At 54.3% G+C, this 18,281-nt stretch overlaps 1 protein-coding gene across 1 annotated transcript; it reads left to right on the forward strand.

The window, feature by feature from the left end:
- Positions 1 to 219: 219 nt before the first annotated feature.
- Wdr4 (WD repeat domain 4) lies at positions 220 to 16,426 on the forward strand. The gene is given in 12 exon segments (XM_032889188.1): positions 220 to 552; positions 2,144 to 2,212; positions 2,844 to 2,987; positions 9,190 to 9,346; positions 9,938 to 10,050; positions 11,972 to 12,032; positions 12,536 to 12,634; positions 13,330 to 13,394; positions 14,194 to 14,377; positions 14,835 to 14,904; positions 16,235 to 16,395; positions 16,397 to 16,426. Coding segments are annotated over 12 exon segments (1,371 nt in total). The 5' UTR covers positions 220 to 334.
- The last annotated feature ends 1,855 nt before the right edge of the window (positions 16,427 to 18,281 follow it).

Raw genomic sequence — 18,281 nt, forward strand, 5'->3', positions numbered from 1 at the left:
TGTAAGTCACTGGGATGGATGGAACGAGTCTTTTGGGGAGGCACACCGTTCGATACACACGTGTGACAGTTGGGGTCCAAGACGTCTTTGTCTTTTATGAGGACCGTAAGCAGCACATTTCCAGCGACTTGTAATCACACATGGTCACATATTGGGCCTGGCCATCCAGTACTAATGTCACGCAGGTTTTGTTTTTTTTTTTTAAAAACGGCACAAACTGAGTACCAGGCTCTGTCCAAGAGGAACCACGTAACCTGACGGGCGGAAAAGTCAATCAACGCGAAAGGCACGCGGGGAATCTATAGCATCAGCACCTCCGAGGTACTCAAATCAAATGCGACCTCTCCCTGTGCGCATGCTCCTACCCCACACGCCATTCGCGCGGTGCCGAGTGACGTCACTGGCCGGCGCCACCAGGAAGGGCGCTGAGCGTCGCACGTGTGCGGAGGCGGCGGACGGGCCCATGGCGAGCTCTGCGGGGCTGGCACTGTGCGCCCAGACGCTGGTGGTGCGGGGAGGCAGCCGGTTCCTAGCCTTCTCCACCGCAAGCAGGTAAGAGGCCCGGGCTGAGGGCAGCGAGGCCGGAGCGGCCTTGTTCCATGTCCTCCCGGATTCTGGGTCCTCGGCGCCCCTTCACCCGGACCCATAGCCCCATAACCTGCACGGCAGGTCCGGGGCGCGCTCTGGGTTTAGAGTAGGGGCACTTCCGGACTCTGTGGCGCCTGCGCGGCGTCGGGAGGGCTAAGTCACGTGGGTGTCTCATTGCCCAGGCTTCTGGGGGTCCTGGCTTCAATCCTGACCCGTTTGGAACCTTCCTGTTGAGAATCATGTATTAGGGAACCCTGCAGGTTCTTACTGAGCGCAAAACGTGCTCCTTCTCCCTGGTCTGCGTCCAGCAACCCGACACCTTCCAAACCCAGGATGCTTGCGGAGCCTGAAGTGGGCATCTCCCTAAAGGCCCCTCACATGACATAACGTTTTGCTTTGTTATTTCTGTCTTTATGTATACGTCGTGTTCGGTGATAGGATACGTCGTGTTCGGTGATAGGATTCTTTGAGCAAGTAGTTGATTACCACCAACCTAGAGAATCAGTGGCAGTCCGTGTCGGCTTTTTTCCCCCCTATCCCGTTTAGCTTTGGTACTTAGATGTTTGAAGATTAGGAATTGTTCCTCAGTTTGTGCCTTTTGGGGAATGCCCAATAAAGTCTCGGACTTGGAAGATGATTTCTCTTTCTGCGGTTAAGTGTTTAACTGGAAAAGTCTTTGATGAAGCCGCTTTATGGGTTGTCAATAGTACCAGATGCTTTAATGTGCTAGGTTACAGGTCAGAGCAAAAGAAGGGAGCTTAAGTTCTGATTTGGAATGTGATTCTCATCTGAGTAAGGGCCAGAGGCTCATGGGGGCAAGTGAGACTTGTTTCTGAATTATGTAAGGACAACCTCAGCGGTTTTAAATTTGGGAGCAAAGCTGAGTTGAAAACAATTATCAGAGGGCTGGAGAGATGGCTCATAGGTTAAGAGCGCTGGCTGTTCTTCCAGAGGTCCTGAGTTCAACTCCTAGCAACCGTATGGTGGCTTATAACCATGGATAAAGAGATCTGGTGCCCTCTTCTGGTATGCAGGCATGCATGCAGAAAGAACATTACATATATAATAAATAATTTTTTAAAAAGAAAATATCAGAATGGGTGGGTGGCCGGGGGGGAGGGGAGTGGGGGAACTGGGGTTCGCTAGTGGACACCTTTGATCCCAGCACTCAGGCAGAGGCAGGTGGATATCCCAAGTTTGAGGCCAGCCTGGTCTACAGAGTGAGTTCCAAGACAGCCAGGGCTACACAGATAAACTACCACCATAACAAAAAACCGTATCAGAACATAATTTAGAATTAACAGGTTGGTGGCTGGAAGAAGACTGCATTGATTCCAGGCTTGCACCACCATGCCACACTGAACTGATTTAGAACAGGACCATGCCGACTGTTCATGATGTATCTTGATAGGTTAAGCAGTGGCAGTCCTTGGCTCTTCTCTGTCATGGATAAGACCCATGATGTAATGACAGTGATGTGTTTTTGTTCCCAGGGTAAGATGCAGTAATCCCGTGTGTTTGTTAATAACTGTTCACGCCTATCTCTTCCCTTTAGCGACGATGACTGCGTCTTCACATATGACTGCAGCACTGCCGAGAAGAAGTCCTCGCAGGAAGATAAAGGGTGAGATGGTGGGGAAGTACGGTCGCTTGTGGTTTGAGCGCTGAGACTGGTGAGCCTGCACAGGGATTGCGCACCTGCTGAAGTCCTGGCTCCTGTTCCCTTGTTGTGCGTTCCAGTTCAGAAAGAAACATGGAAGCAACTTTGACTGTGGGCATTCAGACTATGTGGGACCTTCCCGGGGAACTTTTAGGTTCTTTTGTTTTAATTTCTTTAGTACTCATTTCTGTTACTGGCTCCTTAAAGTAAGAGTGACCGTTTCAAACGAAGTGCACTGAGGGCAGGTGTGGGGAGTTAACTAATTGAAAGGTAAGAAGCAGCGTGTGACTGTTTTGTGTGGTGGCCTGGACTTGTGACTCAGTGTGTCATTAATTTTATCAACCCCTGCTTCTAGCCTTGGATTAGTCCGTGTCTATGAGGGCTAGGCCACATGATCGCTGAGAGTCCTTCCAGCCCACACTGGATATTAGCATTTGTGTTAGGTTTCATGCTTGGGTCCCCTTAATCTCTCATCATGCTCTGGCTGCACGAAGTGCCAGACCACGCGCCTTCTACCTTACCTGTGTTAGAATGGACAAGCCCGGCAACTCACACGGGGCCTAATTGTTTTCCCTTTCTTCCCCTGCCCTTTCAGGGAGGACGGACAGCCCGCAGACAGGGGGAGTGACACGATTCTGGCGTCCACCTTCTCCAAGTCTGGCCGCTATTTTGCTTTAACTGATGACAGTAAGCGTCTGATTCTTTTCCGTACAAAACCATGGCAATGTCTGAGTGTCAGGTATGAAATGCTAACACCGAGTCATTAAGATGTCCTATGCACTCCTTGTACTTGCATGTCAGTAGCCGTAGTGACAGTAACCACTGTAATAAGCAGCTAACATGACGTACCAGCCATGAGTGAGACACTGATCGCAGAGCTTTACGAGTATTAACTGACTGAGTCCTAACAGCATGTGGGGATGGCATGGGCTCCTCTCTCACGTTGGGTGGTGTAGGGGTTAAGTGGGCAGTCTAGGGCTATTCAGTTGGGAGAGGCAGAGCCAGCCTCTGTAGAGGCCCCTGTGGCTGCAGCGCCAGCACTCAGTGCCACTGTGCCTTCCTGCTGTCCACTTTGCTGCAGCCTCATGCCCAGCAGGCTGGGACTGTTAGCTCACGACCCGGGCGTCGGGGCTTTGGGGAAGTAGAAGCGGGTGGTGTGCATTTGTAAGCTAGGTGATGAGGTGCAGCCTTGTGTGTCTGAGGAGAAGATAATGGACGAGCTAGCTGCTGGGTGAGACCAGCAACTGGGCAGGAGCACGGGTGGCTCTAATGGTCCTCTCCCCAGGAGTTCCACAGGCAACTCTGCATCACTCACTGTTGTTTCTGAAGGCGGTGTGCAGGGAGGGAGATGGAGGTGGCCATAGTGAGGAGTAGGAGACCGTGTGTGAATCTGTGTTTCCCGAGATGCTGCCCTTTCTCAGAGCCACCTTATCCCTGAGCGTGGAGGTGGGTGTCACTGTGGTACTCAGACAACCAAATACAGATGCTCTGGGTCTCCTGAATCTCTTGATTCTTCTGTGGCATCAGCCCACCCCACCCCACCCCACCCTCACCCACCGGTATAACCGAGCCTGAGTTTATCTATCAGTGTTTCTGTTGCTGTTAAATCCCTGACAGAAGCAGCTCGGGGAAGCAGGGTTTGTCCTGGCTGGTCGCTCAGAGGATGCACTTTCAGGACAGGTGTGGTGCTGGTAGTGTCAGGATGCATGGATTGGGAAGGAAAGGCGTGCCAGGCCGAGCTCACGGTGCTGATCTCTGGGTGTGTTAGGATTCGGAGAGCAGGGCTGGACAGTGTCTCTCATGGTCTGCACTAGGGCCTTATATTTGCAGCTAGGCCTTATCTTAAAGGCCCTGCAACCTTCAGAACCACACCACTGCTGTGGATGAGGTGTTTAAGCACGTGAGCCTGTGGGACATCACACACTCATCCTGTCAGGGTAGCAGTGGGTGCGACATTTGAACTACTGATGCTCAGGAGTGTCAGCTGAGCTTTTGGAGTTTTAGTTCATCCTGTTTCCTAAGAGATGAGTTTAAAAAATCAAAAACAAAAAAACTAACTCTGGCTACTAGGTGGTATCAAGAGCGTACATCCACTCCGCCCTCTCTCCGTCAGCTTAGAGAAAGAGGCCTGAACCGCTGCCTGTCAGTGCATAAGCTCTTGCACCTTAGACGGGCGGTAGGTAGGCACTGTTTAGAAACAGCACAGGAACTTAACAGGAGGACACTCAGTGTACCAGGCTTCCTCAGGCCCTCCCACAGACACAGGTGACTCCAGCAGGACGCTGGCTTTCTGTTTTTAAATTTCTTATCTGCGTGCGCTGGTGTGTGTGTGTGTGTGCTGGTGTGTGTGTGTACTACGTGTACATACATATGTGTACCTACATGTGTGCTTGGGCCACTTCTCCTGTCATGTGAGTCCTGGGGATAAGACTCGGGTCCACTGGCTTGGCAGCAGGCGCCTTTGTCCTGGAGCCCACGTAGGGCTGGACATGAAGGCGTGCCTCCGTAATCACAGCCCTCCAGCAAGGATGGCAGCTAGACACAAGAGAACTCTGTAGGTCTCAGACAGGCTAGCTTTGTGTATGCAGTGGCAAAGAACAGGAGCTGCTGCTCACACAAAATGAAAGCAAGAGTACTGCCTGAGGTTGCCCTCTGACCTTCATGTGTGTACTGTAGCACACACATGGTTGTATCCTCACGGGAGAACCCACACATATGCACAGAAGGTTTTTAAGAGAGTGTGATGGGGACCCTGACCGAATGCAGAGGTAGGCACAAGAATCACCTGTGACAGTACAGGCTCTGATGTGCCAGCCTGGGACGGGGTGGGATGGTCTGTGACTTGTTAGGAGCTGAGGACATGGCCCCTCGTGCTCAGAGTGTGTTCTCCCTCTGGCCTGCACTCTTAGCCCCCAGTATGTGGCTCACATAAGCTTACATGGTGGTTGTGCCTGTGGGCTGTGGGCTGTGGGCTGCACTTGGGTGTGAGCTCAGACAGACTCTGACCTTGGGTTTTTAGATCATGGGGGTGCACAGCTGGCCAGCAGCTCAGCTAGGGGACTTGACAAGGAGACCCGGCGCCTCCTAGGATGAAGGCGTATGGGAGAATGCAGTGTCATTGCCATGTCTTAGAAGGCAGCAGCAGTAGTGCAGGCTGCAGGCACGGAGAGGTAGCATTTGGGCGGGCCCACAGTGTGCTTGTCTGTGCACACTGAGTATGTGCATGGTGCCTGAAGAGGCCCAAAGAGGATGTTGGAGCCCCTGGAACTGGAGGTCAATGACTGTGACCTACCACACGGGGCCTCTGCGGGAGCAGCAAGCTCTTGAACAGCGGAGCCATTTCTCCCGCTCCTGTGGGGGTTTCTAAGTGTTTTCTCATCACTCGGCATTCTCAAGTCTCCATCTCAACTGCCTGTGAGGCAGTGTGGCTCTCTGCACGCTGGACAGTCGCTCGCTCTTTGCGAACTTCTTTTTGTATCTTTCAGGGGTTTTGTTGTTTTTTGTTTGTTTTCAGCAAGAGGACTTTCAAACTTTTGACAGAGGTGTAAGAGCTTTTTGGAAAAACGGAAATTGAGAAAACAACTCCTTTGGAATTTTGGGTTCACGAAGTTAGTAGGGCAAGGTAAAGTCCTTCCCTCTCTGTCTGGTGGGACGTCTGACGGCAGGGCATGTGTAGGTGAGCATGGGAAGGGAAGAGAGAAGGGAGGTCTGATCAGGAAGGCCGCAGGCATGTGGGAGTGGGGGTTGCTCAGTCCCCTTTACACTGGAGGCTGTCATACTCCATGCTGTGGTGTCACTGTACTTCGTGGGCACAGATCTCCTTGGACTCTGAGCCTGCTCCCTTGAGGAGACCTTTACACTCCTGTCGTGCAGCCTGGCTCCAACAGTTGCATGTATTTGAGTTTGTGTGTCCTGCACACCATTGGGGAACCCCAGGCTGCTCTGGGCTTCCTGGCTGAGGCCTGGGTGCTATCCAGCTGCTGCCTTCAGTCTCTCTCCTTTCCATTCTCTCTCCTCTCTTTCTCCCCCTCCCTCTCTCCCTCCCTCTTCTCCTTCCTTCCTTGGTTTCTCTGTAGCCCTGGCTGTCCTGAAACTCCCTCTGTAAATCAGGCTGTGCCTTAGTCAGAGAGGGCCAGGTTTAAAGGCATGGGCCACCACACTTGGCTTCTTCCCTCAGTCTTATGTGGGGGAGTTGTGGGTGACAGTTTGTCAGTTGAGAGTGGTAGCCATATAGACCAGAGACCAGGGTTGTCAGCTAAACACGAAGACACAAAAGGACAATGAAACCTTTTGTTTTGATGGTGTTTTATGTGTGAGAAGTCGGATTATTCTAGAAAGTGTTCTGCAGAAAGTTGTTTTCGATTTACTATCTTTTCTTTTTTTTTTTTTTTTTCCGGGGCTGGGGACCGAACCCAGGACCTTGCGCTTCCTAGGCAAGCGCTGTACCACTGAGCCAAATCCCCAACCCCCTGCAGAAAGTTGTAACAGCACAGAGGAAGAGCCTGTTTGCTCTGCACTGGGTTGCTGGGGATATGAGTTGACAGAGCTATGGCCGGACAGCTGTGGCAGGAGTTTTGAGATCCTTAGGGCCTGGCAGGACATAAACATTGTGTCTTTGAAGGATGGCTTGGGGCAGCACCATATGTAAATGGGAGCTTCAGGGCTCCTCAGGGAGACACATTGGCAGAGACCAGCCTGTTCCCTCTCTACTGGAGCCCACCAGAGAGGAGAGGCAGGACTTGTTCTGTGGAGCTCTGGGCTGCAAACCCTGAGACCAGAGGATTAGGGAAGTGCCTAACACCTGCTGTCACGCAGTGGGGTTCAGTGGGGCTTCTGCCTCAGCTCCTGAGTTCTCCCTGCACACTTCTCGTCTGATGATCGGACATGGGCCCTAATTCCAGGCTTGAGCCCACAGCAGATACCTTCCTGGTGCCTCTGTGCCATAGTCGGAGAGGTTGGCAGTGTACCATGGATGTGTCTCCCTGGAGCTGTGTAGCAGCAGTGTGGCGCGGGAATACTCATAGGAAGCAAGTTCTGGGGCAAATGGAGTCCTCGTTCGTCACTGTTTGTCTTGACCTGTGTAGAGCTTGTGCTTGAGTTTGGCACAGTGGCACATTGAATCCACTAACACGGATTGCTAGGCAGCTCAGGCCATTTGTTTTGGTTCATTGGCCCCAGAGCCTAATTGTCCCTCTCCTGTTCTCCATTGTGCCCCTCTGGAGCACCTACTCTGCGGCTGCGCAGACAGATAGAGGAAAGCAGCATTGCAGCCAACCCCTTCCCTTTTCTTTTTGTCTCTTGTGGACACCGTCCTCAAGCTTCAGGCTCTGCCTCAGGCCTGCGTGTGGCCAGCCCACTGCTGTGGGGGTGTGGGTCCTGTCTCAGGCCTGCGTGTGGCCAGCCCACTGCTGTGGGGGTGTGGGTCCTGTCTCAGGCCTGCGTGTGGCCAGCCCACTGCTGTGGGGGTGTGGGTCCTGTTTCAGGCCTGCGTGTGGCCAGCCCACTGCTGTGAGGTGTGGGTCCTGTCTCAGGCCTGCGTGTGGCCAGCCCACTGCTGTGAGGTGTGGGTCCTGTCTCAGGCCTGCGTGTGGCCAGCCCACTGCTGTGAGGTGTGGGTCCTGTCTCAGGCCTGCGTGTGGCCAGCCCACTGCTGTGAGGTGTGGGTCCTGTTCTGCCCCAGCATTAGCTCCTCAGCAGTGGCTACTGCCAGTGCTGAGCAACAAAGGAAAGGGAGGCAGGGTTTCTGTGGTGAGGGTGTGTGCACTGCAGAGCAGGCTTAGAGCGATGGGTGACGTTACCAGGGAACGCCATCTGGGTGCCTTCTCCTGGGACCAATGCTCCTTACCTGGACCAGCTTGCAGCTTGGACTTACCATGGGGCCTGGGCCAGGGAGTGCTGTGATTTGACATGGGTTGATTTGACAGATTTAAGTGGTCTCCAACACTGTCCCTGTGTCTTTTTTTTTTTTCGGAGCTGGGGACCGAACCCAGGGCCTTGTGCTTGCTAGGCTAGCGCTCTTCTACCACTGAGCTAAATCCCCAACTCCTGTCCCTGTGTCTTGTACTGGGAATTCTGACTGACTCATGGCTGTCCTGTTGCCCATGGCTCACGTTGCTCTGAGTATGAAGGGCACCTACAGCCACTTGAAGGTCTGACAACCTGATAGTGCCCATGGCCTTCCTGACTCTAGGCTCAGACCTAGCAGCAGAGTCACAGATGTGGTGAGCTGAGGTGGGTTGGGGGTAGGTAGAGCCAGGTGGTCCTGCTGGTGGGGAGACACCAGGGCTCCGGGGTCTAGAGAGCATATATGCTTTGTAGCATAGCTAGCACTTGGGATATCAGGTGTGTGCCTACCTGTCTGTTTTTATATTAGTTTTTTTGAGACAGGGTTTTTCTGTGTAACCGTGGCTGTCCTGAAACTCACTGCCCTAAACTCAGAGATCCACCACCTCTGCCTTCCTGGTGCTGCGATCAAGGGTGTGAGCTACCACACCCAGCTATGTCTTTCATTTTTTGAGGGGGAATTGTAAAAGTTAAATAGGTTGAAGTTATTGTTTTAGCTGTGTGTTTGGGGCACCACCTTCTGCAGTGTAAGGAGCAGATTCTGTGTAGACTTAGGTGCTCCTAAGCCCATCAGCTCTTCTTAAATCAGAACTGTTAACACACTTATTACCCCAGACCTATGGAACAGCCCAGCCTAGATATGGTCAGCCTGCAACCAAGCCAGGCTGTGTAGGAGAAACCTGCTTTACAGTACCATTGGCCACTTGGAGTTGAGTGGTCAACAGTGAGAGCTGGGTGTGTGCTACTCCTTTGCACTAGGTGACGTCAAAGCCTTGTGCGTGTAGCCATTTTAAACTGGGACCATCTCTGGCTTTAGGGTCTGAGGAGGGCCTGCGCTGACTTGGGGCCCGAGGCAGCTCAGCTCTCTGACTCTGCAGGACGGTGGTGCGGAGGTGCACCGCCCTGACCTTCACAGCCTCCGAGGATCGAGTCTTGGTGGCTGACAAGTCTGGAGACGTCTACTCCTTCCTGGTGCTGGATTCGGGTGGATGTGGCAGGCTGGAACTTGGGCACCTCTCCATGCTGCTAGATGTGGTATGTGGGAACACACACGCAACACTGCGTGGGCAGGGCCAGGTGGGAGAAGCATGGGGATCCCAGAGTAGGAGACTAGAGTGGAACTGACAGGCGAGTGATCCTCATTGTGCACCTCTGGTCTCAGTCTGGGCAGTGTAGGGTAGTGGTGAGAGCTACTTGGCCTGTGGTCTCCCCTCTAGGGTTTAGCTGTGACCCTGGCCTCCAGTCTGCAAAACTGGGGCAGTCCGAGGTGGGTAGCCTCAAGGGCTGTGCGCACTGCTTAGTATGGCTGGCTGCTGCTGTCATACTAAGTGGAGGCTGGGAAGGGTGCAGCAGGCATGAGTGGGTGGCATTGGACCTGGACTTGGTGTATAGAGGGAAGGGCTCTGGCCCTGATTTAAGCTGAGGAATGGGAACTGGGCGCTTCTGAGGACGCTCTCACAGTAGAGAAGCTCCTTCTGTCCCTGCCAGCTCCCATTGCCCTTCCAAGATGCACTACAGCTCCCTGAAAAGCCTTCAGGGAAGCCTGGAGAAAATCCAAGCATTCTGATATTTGCAAGGCCACCCAGTGAGTGGCTCTCTTTCTGTCGCCCCTGCCTGGTGATGTAGGCTGTGAGTCCTGATGACCAGTTTGTGCTCACCGCAGACCGGGATGAGAAGATCCGGGTCAGCTGGGCTGCCGCCCCACACAGCATCGAGGCTTTCTGCCTGGGCCACACGGAGTAAGTGCCACCCTGCCCCCTCCCCAGACAGGGAAGTCGGGCCTAATAGATGAGGGTGAGCCAGGGCACTGGTGCTTGGGTAGACTGGTAGGGGCTTCATGCTAAGGGCTACTTGGAGGCTCCGATGGCCGTGTCAGGCCCATGGCTCCCATAGATGTGAGAGCTGCAGAAACCCAGGGCCATGAGCTGCGGGAAGCCCAGGGCCAGCATAGCTCCTGGGCTGGTGCTGCTCAGCCTGTTTCCACAGTCCACACTGCAAACTCTTCTGGGCCCAGGGACCAGTGTTCCCTGGTAACTGCAGGCTGTCGGGAGGAGTTAAACGTCTGGGTCTCCGCCTGTGCTCTCCTGGCAAGTGATCTTTAGACGGGAAGCCTTGGTGGAGAAAACTGCTCTTGGGCCAGAGGTTGATTGCAGGGTGCACAGGGAACAGCACTTAGTGTGTCTGCACTGAACGGAAAGCACGTTATTGCAGACAGTGGGAAGGAAGCCTGGAAGACTTCAGTTCTGAGCCGGCTCTTGACTTCTCCAGTGGGATGCAGAAGTTGGCCCTGGAGAAGGCTGTGTCAGTCAGCTTGTGCCTTGCCACAGCTTAGCGTGACTTGTAGTTGTCTCAGTGGATGCGCTGGGTTCCGCTGAGCCTCAGTCCAGTGGGCGTGCACTCCTGCCTCAGGTTCTTGTCACATTGTGGTTCGTGGAACTGGTGTTTATGTGGCAGCCCTTTGCTCCTCTTTGTCATTTTCTGTTGGCGCTGCCTACTTCCTTGGGGACTTTACCCCTCTACCTTCTGCAGGAACCTGTCGCTTGTGTACAGTGACTTGAGAATGAACTGTACCTGTTAGCCCTTGGGGTTTCTGCAGTGCAGGGAGGGAACCCCCGTGGCCTTTATACGATGCTTCAGTTTAGTTCAACTTTGTGCGCACTGGTCCCTTCTTAGCTGCTGAGGACTTGGGGTGACTTAGGGATGCACACAGCTTATTCCTCTTGGAGGGCCTAGGACTACAGCCAGGGCCCCTCAGAGATGGCAGCTGCAGGCCAGGCCTGGGTCAGTTGGCTTGGTATTGGGGTAATGGAGATGAAGGGAGCTATGTGAACCAGCTTGTGGTAGGAGGCCTGGGTCTTGAGAAAGATAAAGTCTCTGATAAGGGCTGGGAGAAGGGGCTGGAGAGATGGCTCAGTGGTTAAGACCAGTGGCTGCTCTTCCAGAGGTCCTGAGTTCAGTTCCCAGCAACTGCATAGTGGGGTGGCTCATGATCATCTATAATGGGATCTGATGCCTTCTGACCTGCAGGCATACATGCAGACAGGACACTCGTACATTAAAAAAATAAAAAACTAAAAAGGAGCTGGGAGAAGGGCAGCTTTCTTGACTGCACTGGAGATCGTGTGTCTGGCCAGGAGGATTGCAGGGTAGGTGTGGGGTTCCTCAGGTACACGGCTGGTGGCATAGTGGCTGCTGTCGTCCTGTGCAGTTGGAAGCCACAGAACTAGGCTGGGTTTTGCGGCTAGGAGTTTCTGATTGGTTTCCTGGGGGCACTGGTATGGACACAGAGGCCTCCTGGGGACTTCTCTGGTTTCCTGGGGGCACTGGTATGGACACAGAGGCCTCCTGGGGACTTCTCTGGTGCTCAGTAGTATGGCTTTCCTCTTCTCTGGTGCCCTGCCCTCTGAGACTCACTGACCTTGGGAGGAGGCAGGTTTGTGGGACAGAGTGAGGTGTGTCCCCATGCAGAGCTGCACGCGACAATGCTCTGGCAAAACTGGGCCCTGCCACCCTTGGTCCAGATGTAATGTCGGGGACACAAACGTGCCCAGCCATGTTCTTAGTACCTGCTGGTGTGGGAGGGCTGACCGTGTTCTCCCTTTCTGAGCAGGGCCGAGAGGCTCCCTCCCATGCTCTGGGTGACTTAGCCTTGCTCCGCAGGTTTGTGAGCCGCATCTTTGTGGTGCCCAGTCATCCTGAGCTGCTGCTTTCTTCCTCCGGGGTAAGTTCCCTGCTTGCTGCTGGGTGGTCACAGCAAAAGAAAGTGTCCAGCCTCTTGTCCCCAACTAGGATGCCAGGTCCACCAGTTCGTTGGTTGTGGCCACTAGAGGGAGTGTCTTCCAGGCTCTTAAAGTGGCCCCTTTCTTCAGGGCTGTGTGTATAGTTTATGTGCCCGTGTGTTTGCCTGCCTGGTCCCGGCACAGCAGGCGGTGTAAGTGGACTTTGCTCAGTAGGGTGCTGGCCATCTTGGTTCCTTTGCCTCTGTGCCATGGCTAGATGTCTTGACTCGCCTGTCATCCTGGAGGCTTTCCTAGGTGTGGCACAACTGCTTAGCTTGCGGTGCTCTACAGAGAGGGTTTTCTTCATAAGGGAGCCCTGGCTGTCAGAGGGCTCTGTCTGCACCCAGCCATGTTCAGCGCCCTGTTCCCCGGCCCTCCCCCAGCCTTTGTTGCTTCTGGGACAGGCCTCTTGAGCCCACATGCTAACCCTTCTGTCTATGTACAGGACGGCACCCTGAGACTCTGGAAGTACAGAAGTGGTTGCCAGCTGCAGTGCTGTGACCTGGCCAGCCTACAGGAGCCTGGCGAGCATCCAGTCCACAAGGTAGCGTCATGCTCATCTTGGGCACCCCGGTGTTTGCCAGCCATCTCCTATTGCTCTCATTATGGGGAAGTCATCTTAGTGTGTGACTTCTTAGGGCTTGGGGGACACACACAGGATTCCCAGTTCTGCAGTGCCTGATGGAAACAGTTCACATCGCACTGCGTGTGTGCACGGGGCTAGCTTACAGAAAGGCCTCCAGGCACACTTGAATATTAAAAGATGTTGGCAGACAGCCTCACGATGTTCTGTCAGTGTTGGCGGCATGCCAGCATTCTTTGTGCTCATGGATTCCCCCTGGTACCTGCTGTACCCATGATTCCTCTGGCATCAGGGATGTTCCGGATTGCTTAGCTTAACATTGGGCCAGCCAGTGAGAGGCACATTCTTTTTTCTACACTTCGTGAAACTTGGGACTTTCAGAAGCTTCTGTGTGCATCGCCTCCTGTCCTGGGAAGCCTGGTAGCACAGTGGACAGTTGTCTTTATCACAGCCACTCTTCCCGTGTATCCCTGCTTTCCCACTGTCAGAGGCCTGCGGGGAGGGACAGGGGCGTTGGCTGCTCCCCTCCTGTTGATTCCAGAGGGTTTTGCTCTAACCCTGCGTGGACATCATACGGGACCCGCGGTGCCCGTGCTCTTTTGCTCTGCTGAGAAGGAAGCATAGGTGGCCTGGCTAATCAGCTGCTTCCTCTGCAGGGGTTGGCCGCATCCAGGATTGCATTCTGGGGACGGGAGAGCTACGTGGTGCTTCTGTGTGAGTGGTAAGAACAGGTTTCACTGTCGGTGATGAGTTAGCACCTACAGGGCAGATTGGGGGGCCTGGGTATAATCGAGGGGCTCCCTCTGCTGCCCTGCATGCTCTCCTGTGAAGCCTGGGGATGCTCTTTCCTTAGACGTTAGAATAGTACAGGTTTGCAGAGGAGAGAACCTGGCCTTCTGTCCACACCTGTGGTTCACATCTTCCAACACTGTGCTGACCCCCAACCATAGTTACTTTTTTTTTAAAGATTTATTCATTTATTATATTCATTTATTATATATAAGTACACTGTAGCTGTCCTCAGACGCACCAGAAGAGGGCATCAGATCTCTTTACAGATGGTTGTGAGCCCCCATGTGGTTGGTGGGAATTGAACTCAGGACCTCTGGAAGAGCAGTCGGGTCTCTTAACCGCTGAGCCATCTCTCCAGCCCCCCATAGTTACTTTTGTTGTTACTTCATAACTGTAACTTTGCTACTGTTAAGAATTGTAAACGTGCGTTTGCCCATGGTACCGGGTGACCCTTGTAAAAAGGATCATTTGCTACCTCCAGGGATCACGACCCAGAGGTTGAGAAACACTTACATGTACACTTAGAACTGTATGGGTGGCCATCTCATTTGTCCTGTATTAGTTCTTGCTATAAAGCAAGTTGCCCCAGAACTCAGACCACAAACACGTACCATCCCCCAGGGTTTGGGTGACTCAGCATCTTCAAGGTCGTAGAGGCAGGCCTAGGGCTAGGATGTCACGTGCACGTGCTGCTGTGGTGGTGACCTGTCTCTCTCTCTCCTGGACAGTGTCCCTGCGGGCTTCGTCTTCCAACTTGATGCCAGCAGACAGCAGCTGGTGTTCAGACAGCGGCTGACTTTCCCTCACCGGGTGTGGGATGTTGTATTTGAGGAGACTCGGGGCCTGTGGGTTCTGCAGGACTGCCGTGATGCCCCTCTGGCGCTCTGGAGGCCTGTGGGCAGCGAGTGGCAGGTGAGAGCATGCAGCATCTCCGTGCTCTGAGCCTGTTGTCCTGGTGGGGGTGGCAGGGTGTAGATGAGATTTCCTCACAGCCTTGAACCTCTTCAGCTTGATCACACCAGGTCCCAAGGCTGTATCTACCCTGAGGCAGCTTGTCTGCCCTGGCTTGGGTACTGACCGGTTCCTGTGTACAGGAGGTTGAATTGCCATCAGTGATGGATCCCGACCCCATCTCATCCCACACTGCTGAAGGCAGCGCTAGGCCTGACGTGGGTGTGCAGGCCCGGGGCCCTGCTGAGTACTGATGTGCAGGGGAGCACTGGGGGACATCCCAGCCAATCCCATAAGGCTTTGGGTGGGGTAGAACAGCACTGGGAACTCTGGAGAGCTTCTTGGAGGTGCCTGTGCCCGGGGCTATCCCTGCCAGGCCTCTGCCTGCTCTGAGACCCGGCTGACTTGTCACCTGCAGGCTGCTCCTGACAATGCTGTGTCCCAGAGACTCTGCCGCCATCTCCGTGAGAACTGGGCCATGCTGGAAGGTGAGAACTGTTAGGTGTATAATACATACAAGCTGTGCTACTGCGAGTGCAGTGAGAAGACCTGAGAATAGGACTCAAAAGTCCAGCACTCAGTTGTATTTCCTGGCCAGAGGATGCTCATCCATGCAGAAGCACCCAGACCCAGTCTTTATGAAACAAAGGATTACTCAGAAAAGATGTTACAAAGCCAATTCTTAGAAACTAGTGTTCCTAGACTTCCAGGGCTGTGCCCTCTGAGGCCTGCAGGCTCACTCACCACAGGGCCGTCCAGTGGGTGTTTTCTCAACTGAGAGCCCCTCTTGGAGCATGACTGGCTTGTGTTGAATTGAAAGAAGTGTGGCAGGCAGGACAGGCTGCTCACTCTGAACTGACTGCAGTGTGTCCTTGGCGCAGTCTGGACCTGCAGCTGCTCACCCCTGGACTCCTGACTGCAGCATGTGTCAGAGACAGCCTCTGCAGAATGTGGGCTGAAACTCAGGCTGTCAGGCTTGGCGCCGGATCCTTTCCCCTCTGAGCCATTCTGTTGGCCTCCCACTGTACTTCCTCATGCTCTGCCCGGCCAGCCCCTCCGGGTCTTCTGGGCCTTGCTCAGTCCTGTCGTTGAGGGTTACCTGTGCAGACCCAGATCAGAGCCTGTCTTCACAGACAGACACTCCACACACAGATGAGCACGTGTGGATAGGGCGGGGAGGAGCGCCACACTAGCCTGTGCATCCTGAGCCTTGGCTGCTGGAGGTCGGGGACCACACCCACCTGCAGGGAAGGGTGACCTAAGGACACTCTAGCATGCAGCTGGTTGTCCTTGGCATGTACCTCACCAGGGTGAGACTGGCTGAGGGGCTCTGCCCGTAGTACCAGAGCTAACACTCAAGGAAGCCTCCTGCAGTGTTGCCACCCAGAGCCACGGCTCGCTGGAGTCCTGTGGCCTCCGTAGACCACCTGCCATCCACTGGTGTTGACTGACCCTGGCTGGTCTTAGGTTCCCTTGGGCAGGGTCCATTCCCACTCAGGAGGTGGTTGGAGGATTTAGGCCTCACTTCTGTGCTCCCCTTGGTTCAGGACCTGCAGCTGGCTTTATCAGTGAATGGGAAAGCGCAGACCAGATGTCAGCAGATCCCTTGACCCTGCTTCCCACCTCTACCCTTCCCTTCCATATTCTGTTGCAACAAGTCCCCAGGTCCAGACCGAGCGTGGGTCACATGAGGTGCAGGGTCTTTGAGGTGTCAGGGAGGTAGAATTCCAGAGACCAACCTGTGAGACGAAATAGGTCTGGCCCCTGGGCTATGTTCCCAGTCACTTCACCTGGCATCTCCACTTGTCCTTGTCATAGGCTCTGCTGGTGCAGATGATGGCTTCCGCAGCCTGTACAAGGCCACCTTTGACAATATGACCTCTTATCTGAAGAAAAAGGAAGAGAGACTGAAGCAGCAGCTGAAGAAGCGGCAAAGGAGCCCCCTCCCAGGGTCCCCAGAACAGACCAAAAAGGCGTGCCCAGCCAGGGCAGTCAGCCCTTAGCTGCTGACCTCGGCTTGGTCATCTCATCCCTGGGGCCGCACGGCCAGCTCTCCTCTCCCTTCTGCCTGGCTCATCCCTCAGGAGGGAGATCGCGGCAGCTCCGTCCCTACCACGGGCTCAGCAGCCTCTGGTCTCCAGAGACGGCCTCTGCCACTGAGCACAGTCTCCTGCCCAGCGGCAGGGGAGACAGACCGTGTTAGCTTAGCTAATGAGTCTCTCTTAGCTGTGTGGAAGCACCTTCACATTGAAGGATATGCTGACCACAGCACCACGCACGACTGTCAGTGCCTAGAGTGGTGCCCTGGGGATCTCTAGGGAGGCCTGTAGGCAGGACCAGCCATCACAGGGTGCCTTCGCTCCCTTGGGGTGGAGCCCTGAATCACTCACGTAGCTGCTTGCTGTTGTGAGGCAGATGGCGCTGTTTCTCTGTAGCCTCAGTCTGGGCTGAGCAGACCAAGCAGGCTTCAGGGCTGTGAGGGTGTGGCCTTGCCGGGCCAGCCTTGTTTACAGGGAATGACTGGTGACCTCGTGGGTCTGCTGCTTTGACCTCTGCACGCGCTGCAGAACAGAAGTGAGTGAAGAGAATACACAGCATCAATAAAGACAGCTTTGCATAGCTTTCTGGAACGTTCAGCAGCGGCCTCCAAAGCTGGTCCTAAGACAATGGCTGTGGGCATGCTGCTCAGATGACATGGCTCTTGGTGGCTAGAGGTGTCAGCTAGCTCTGCCCACCCATGCTGTGTCCCAGACCAGCTGCAGGGAAACCATCCCGGGCTGGAGAGATGCTTGGCAAGTAAACAGCTACGGAGAGAGAAGACCAAAGTTCAAGGCCCCCCCATACAGAACAAAGGCAGGGCAGAACTAGCACCCTGTAACCCTGATGCTGGGGCGGCAGCCTGGTCTAAGCAGTGACCTTTTAGCAATAGGAAGATACCAGTGTGATCCTCTGGCCTCCACGTGGACATGCATACATGGTAGGAAGCCTTGTGGCCACCAGCAGCTATGCTGTTAGTCAAGTAGGTGGTGTGCACAGAGCAGGACGCTCACTGCTATAGGAGCTAATGTCATGAGTTGTGGACACTGAGATGTTTGGTCCCTGGATAAATGCATATGCAAACTGGGCTGGGTCCTGTGACCCAAGTTCTAAATAGCTGGAGATAAAATGTTTCATGACTATGTAAGCTCAAGTCTGAGGGCCCAGGAATACAGCTTTGCTGAGACAGTGCTACGTTCACTCAGCCCTTTGGTCCTGTGCTAACCACATGCCATGTCCAGCCCATGCCTGCAGGGCTGGTCCTCACAGGGCCACCATGGGCTGTGGAACAATGCGAGGAACCATGAGAGACCAAATGCATGTGTTGCCGAGAGGCAGCTGAGGTCCCTGCTGTCTGGCTCGTAGGCCCTGAAATAGCCACACAGTGAGTGAGGGGGAGTCCTCATGTCCAAGAAGAGATGGTGCCTTCATGATGGGGTCATTCCTGAGGTCAGCCAAGCAGCAGTGAGCAGCGCATGGGCCCACCCCAGTCCTGTCTCCATGGTGTTCATGATTGTTCCCACCTGACGGTGACACCATTCCACCTGTGGATGTCCCTGGGTCCACTTACCTGTGTGTGTGTGGCCAGTGGAAGCACTCGGGTGTGGGTTAGAGGAGGTTGTGGGCCTCCATGTCCTAGCTGGGCCGCAGCTGACTGGCAGCAGGCTCCTGCCTACCCTCTGGCTTTCCTGGCCCCTGTTCCCTTCAGCGAAGCTTCTGAGCCTGTAATCGGGCCTACTTTCAGGTGCCTTAATGCCCGCAGGCTGGGTGCACAGCATCATGGTTTTATAGGGCCCTGCTAGCTAGTAGGCTAGTCCACATACCTACA

This window comes from Rattus rattus, chromosome 18, assembly GCF_011064425.1.
Source record: "Rattus rattus isolate New Zealand chromosome 18, Rrattus_CSIRO_v1, whole genome shotgun sequence".
Taxonomy (NCBI): Eukaryota; Metazoa; Chordata; class Mammalia; order Rodentia; family Muridae; genus Rattus; species Rattus rattus.